Source organism: Solenopsis invicta, chromosome 12 (genome assembly GCF_016802725.1).
Source record: "Solenopsis invicta isolate M01_SB chromosome 12, UNIL_Sinv_3.0, whole genome shotgun sequence".
Lineage (NCBI taxonomy): Eukaryota > Metazoa > Arthropoda > Insecta > Hymenoptera > Formicidae > Solenopsis > Solenopsis invicta.
The window spans coordinates 6,896,622-6,902,621 of NC_052675.1; the positions used below are offsets into that span (position 1 = coordinate 6,896,622).

Consider the following 6,000-nt stretch of genomic DNA (forward strand, 5'->3'; position numbering starts at 1 on the left):
ATCTTCTAGATAAACTAAACCCACCATAGCAGTCATATTCAATCACTATCCAAATAGAGAATCTGAACGTATCACGAAATTTCGGATCGTCGTACATCGGATAAGTCGAATGTCAAACGTGAATAGCGTATCGCAAAATAGCGCTACAAAAAGCTATCTATAATTTAAATATAATTTCAATGTAATAGTTACATCTGATGCAATATAAATACTATTTAATATTTTATATAACGACAATGTAGATAAAATATAAAATCTGTTCTATAAGTTTTGTTATGTTGCGGTTATTTCAATATTACAAGAAAATAACAAAAAAATGTAACAGTTGCATAAAATAGTTATATTGTACCCCAATAACATTTTAAATTGCCTTTACATGATTGTGAAATAACATCTGTTAGTTCACGTGTTACTCCAATGCAATGTTGCAGCTATATTCTGTGTTTGCCGGGGTCATACTTCTCAAAAGGAGTATGTAACAAAAAACTTTTTTTATAAAAAATATGTCTGTAAGAGACGTCTGTAAGACTCTTTGAGTCTATAAGAGACATCATGTCTATAGGAGACATTGTGTTTATAAGAGACATTATGTTTACAAGAAACATTGTGTCCGCAAAGGACATCATGTCTACAAAAGACACACTTGATATGCCAAATCCGACCGTGCAACCTCCCCATGGTGCACATCAGGTAACGCAAATGCCGGCAGTATTAATGTAAAAAAAAAGTTTAAACATAAAATAATACAATAATATATTGTTGTGCCCGTTCGGCCGAGAAGCCGGCCGAAAGAAGATCTATCGATCAGACGGAAGAAGCGCGGCCGGCTTTTGTTTCTGTTTTCAAGACGCGGAGCTGTCAAGAGATATTCTGTATAATTCTGCTACGATTTTATTATATAAAGTTCCATAGATTAAAGCTTGTGTTCTTTTCGTAAAGAGTGTTTATTCATTTTGTGTCGCGCGTTCGAATGTCCTAGCGCGAGTGAAATGTGTGCCCGTAATGTCGAGCACAACAATATTATAAAAATAGTTTCAAAACAAATTTTTATGACCGTATTTCAACATCATAAATATATACTAATAAACGTATACATATATAGAATAAATACTAATAAACATTATAAATAAAAAATTCAGGTTTTTTTTTATTATTTTAATCACTTAACACTGAATTTAAAAATTAATACACTAAATTCAATGCACTGCAATTTTAAATAGAAAGTAAGTCTAAAATAGCAAAAAATACAACGTATAATTGTTTTAATTTTGTACTTTAAATATATAATTGCTAATTGTTTTAATCACTTATATGTACATATGCATATATGTTTATATACTGAATTAAAACTATAAGATACTTTAAAGATATAATAAGAATGGAAAAAAAATTTTTGAGATCGGATTTTAATGCTATTTAATTGTGCACATTAATAAGTATCGAAAATAATGAAAAAACATAGTCTTTCAATACTTTACACCAATTGTAAAAATTGAAATAATTTAAGGAATGGTAGTAGTAAATAATAATATCATACAGAAACATTTTTAGGACCACAACAGCAGTTTTATGAATTTTTAAATACCTATCAACATCGAAAATATGAGAAAAATACAGTTTTTATTTGTTTTTTTTACCACGGCGCACCAATGCTAAAAAATCTATAAAAATTCAGGCCACAACAAGAGTGAAAGATGGCATTGTAAAAATATTTTCTTGAGTTTACCCCTAAAGCCTGTTGTTTGGAGTAATTAAAAAATTTTTGTTATGAAGACAAGCTTTTTGAGAGACCAAATATTCATTAAAATGTATGTCAATGATATTTATATTGTATATTTTTTTCATAAGAATCGTTTAACTAGAAGAGCAGAAAAAAAATTAAAAACTGAATAACAGGTAAAACGCTCTAAAGGAATAAATAGTAGGGATATAAAGGGCTGAAACTTGGTGAAAAATTTTTTTTCTTCCTATCTCAAATTTGAATTCTAGCCCCGATCTGATCCCTTCAAGTGCAATTTTTACATGTTTATCCGGCTAGACCCTTTAAAATTTGATTAAAATCGCTATTGTTTTTATCTGAAAAATTTTTTGCTTATTTGACCTTTCCCTACTATCCTGAGTATTTCATGTTCGACTGATTCTTATTCGTAGAAGTTTCTAGCAAGCACGTTAGATTACTTTTTAAATTATACTCGTATATTACATTTTATTTTCAAAAGTAAAGTTTCAATATTTATTCTAGAAAGCTGAAAGTATGTTTGTAAATTTTTAAAGAATTTTTGAACCATTTAAAATAGGATAAGTGGACAAATTCAAGATACCCAGGATGGTAAGAAAGAGGTATTATTTTGCATATGATATCGTAAGGATTAATATTTCAGTAGTTTCCGTAAACTAATTTAAGTGTTATTATTATACTTTTAAGAATTACTTTTATAACTTATTAATTATAAAATTTATTTATTTGAATTAACATGAATATTTAAAAACAAGTACTAACTTTTTAAGAAAATTTTTTAATTCAATGTTTTTGAAAAAATAATCAATTTATAAATATCGCAATAATCCATGCAATAAACGGATACATATTTTATATATACACAAAAGTTGAAGTCAACAGGTTCACTAATTTTTGAAAAAATAATGTTCAGCCAATTTCAAAAATATGGTTAAAAGAATGCATTTAAGTTAACAGAGCACATTAAACTATGCATTATGACTTAAAACTATCATTTTTATTGTTTTCACTAAATATTCTTAAAACCTTTTAAGAACTTATTTGCAAAACTCTAAACATTAACAAGTGCATAACAAATTTATTTTTAAATCATAATTAAAAGCAAACTTTTTTTAAGTTCTCTAGACTACAATACTCTTTTAATTTATTTAATAAAGTTCAAAAATAAATTAATACAAAACTGCTAAAATGTTGTGATGTTCTTACATTGGCATTTGCCAATCCATGCCTGGTAAATATGGCCAATAATCAGCCAGCTCTGAAGTTAATAATGCTACAGGCATTCCATGTACATTACCACTCTCACTTGTTTTGTTAGTATTTAAATCAGCATGAGCATCTACCCATATTACTGCCACGTTTTGTCTTTCCTATAAAAAAGAGGTATAACATTCAGATTTAATAAATTCTTGGTTTTTTATGAAAAAAAGTAGATATGTAAATTTTTAGAAAATTAATATGTAGTGTATATAGTAGAACCTCGTATATCCGAGCTTCGATTAACCGACACTCCGCGTAATCCGAGGTACTGAATTCATCCGTGCATTCTCACCGAGCATTCCGAGGCGGTAGCTCAGATAATACGGAAAAACTCGGATAATACAGAACGAAACCATGTAGGCGCGCGATCGTTGTTGCTATTTTGTTTCAACAGGCAAACTTGTGTACAAACTTGTGTGTTATAAACCAAATGCAGCAGTTTCGATCCTAAACCGGTATTCATAGCCGATTCTTATATTTAAGATCGTCTTAAGCATACTCTTAAGATGTCATTAACCAATCAGAAAGCCGTATTAGCATCTTAAGGCTCCTGAGTACTCGCCGCGGCCATATTGAAGTCGTGACGTCAGAAGCGAGAAATTGCGTGAAATGACACGTAATTTTGTCCGACGTGCCATTTGTAAATAAAGTTAATTTGGATAAAACAGACCAAGCATATAATTTTAAAACACTTCTAAATATCGGTCATGACTATCCTTTTTTCACCTAGCAGTCAGTAAATAGTCGTAAAAAGCACGTAAAGTGATGCCTATTTAGACAGGAAAACACACGGATAGCTATTGAAAAGAATGAAAAATGTACTTTTATGTATAAAATTCAAAGAAACTTTACTTACGGTCCATTTTTATGAATTTGGTAAATACGAGACAAGTCATATTTTTACAATGAAACACATAATAACAAAATGACATGCACGACAACATCTCATCGTCAATCTGTCACGTTTCACGTGTATTAGTTCTAATTTTGTCCGCGACGGAATATCGCTACCATCAACGCGGAGTTCTTGGCTGAGGAGTCAGGAGCCTTAAGCTATTACTTAAGACGATCTTGAAATAAGAATCGATTATGAATACTGGCCCTAGAGTCGTGATGGCTCAGAAACGAAAAGAAATTGTAGTGAGTGTGAAGCAGAAATTAGATGCAATAAAAAGATTGGATAGTGGCAAAATTATCCGAAAAGTTGCGGCTGATTTAAGAGTTGGAGAGACTACCGTAGGCGATTGGCGTTGGAAGCGAACCAATTTGAAAAAATTTGCAACTAAATCATGCCATGTGATGACAAATCGTAAAACAATGAAAACTGTGAAACAACCGATATTCCGTTCTTGCGTTCGCGGATTTTGCTCGCGGTTCGGTTAACGCAATAGGTTCGTGGCGAGAGAGAGAAAATAAATTTGTTCTGACAGTACGTGTTTGAGTTTATTGCTGAGTAACGCGTTTGATATAATTCTATGTTGCGATAATGCAATTAAGAAAAATGAAATGAGCGCGGATGGACAGATTATGTTTCGATACAAATATATTTCGCGATAGTACAACGAAGGTAGCGCGGAAAAAGAATATTACATTTCGATACGGATATAAGTCGCGATAATACTAGGAACGGAGCGCGGAAAAGAATACAATGGTTTTGAACAGTAGACTATTTACAAGATATTTACAGACGGCCTTGGCCGTGAAGCCAAACGGGAATCTCGCGATTCTTAGAAGCGGGGTCGGCTTTCCCGAGTATTTCGGCCGGTCGAGTTTCAAAGCGCGGTTGCGTTGGTATGCGGCGGGGCGCGAGGCGCGCCGACGGCGAGAACGCGTGGGCTAGCCCGGCGTGCTTTAAACGTTCGGCGATCGCGCTTGTAATATGTTCTCGGCTTAATAGCCGGTGCGAAGTCGCGGGTTTCTTTCTGGTCTAGACCGCCCGGAGCCACCAAGTAACTTGGTGGCGGCAAAGAACCTTTACCGCTTCGGTCTCCGGGATGGTTGTGCGGAAGGAAACTACGCTCTCTCAAGCTCTCTCGGCTCTGTCGAGTACTTTGACAGCGGCAAAGTACCTTTACCGCTTGTTCTACCGGAGGAGTTCGAATCAGGATCATGATCAGGATTGCGGAATGGATGCTGAGCGTGCGAGCGGAGGCCTTTTATGTCTCCTGGCTCGCGCGCTCGGTCATTTTCGTGCGCTTTTGTTCTTCCTCGAGATTTTATCTCGGGGTTTCCGTTCCTCCGCGGCTGCTGGTACAGGCGCGCTTTTCGCGAGGATTTCTTCCTGCGGCTAGTCCGTGATGCGGTCCGCGCGTGCAGTCCGCGCGTGCGCGCGGTCTTATATCGCGCACGAGTTTGCCTCGTGCTAACGGCCGTTTTCGGTCGTTAGCGGCGTTGTCTTTGTGGCAGCGTTTAGGCAAGCGCGAGCGCGCCTTCTGTTATTTAAAATCGAACAGCGGCCTCCGGCTAGTGTTCGCCAGGAATAATGCATACTACCTGCATGCGGTGTTACTGCAAAGTATGATAAAATAGAGAGAGCTTTATTCTTATGATTCACTCAACTGAGAGAAGAGGGACTAGGTCATATCAGGTATGCTTTATAGCTTTGAATCAATGTTTGATAAATTTGACGAGAATTCGCGAATTTTTGTCTCATACAATACTATGTCAATGAACACTTGCAGAAATTACCCTTCTTTTTTTTTCTCCTGTCCAGACCCAATTTTACAGCAAAAGGCTATGATGTTTGCAAAACAGTTTCCTAACGAAAGTGAAACTTTTACTGCAAGCAGTGGATGGTTGGATCGATGATGAAAGATGCACGATATTCGTCAGTTAAATATTTGTGGCAAAAAATTATCAGCTGATGGAAGTAAAATGAATCAGTTTAAAGCAATCAATTCAATAAGCTTGTTACAGAAGAAGGTTACACGAGAAATCAAATTTACAATTGTGATGAGACTGGCGTAAATTATAAAATGATGCCTTCCAAAATACTGGCTGCG

General features: G+C 34.9%; 1 protein-coding gene across 4 annotated transcripts in view; it reads right to left on the bottom strand.

Annotated features, from left to right (window-relative positions):
- Window positions 1-6,000, bottom strand: part of LOC105201080 (arginase, hepatic) — a 51,949-nt gene that overhangs the window by 38,976 nt on the left and 6,973 nt on the right. For all 4 annotated transcript variants that reach the window (XM_039455727.1, XM_039455728.1, XM_039455729.1 and 1 more), the window contains exon 4: window positions 2,945-3,108. In XM_039455727.1, the coding sequence (XP_039311661.1) occupies window positions 2,945-3,108 (164 nt within the window). The remainder of the gene's footprint in view (window positions 1-2,944; window positions 3,109-6,000) is intronic.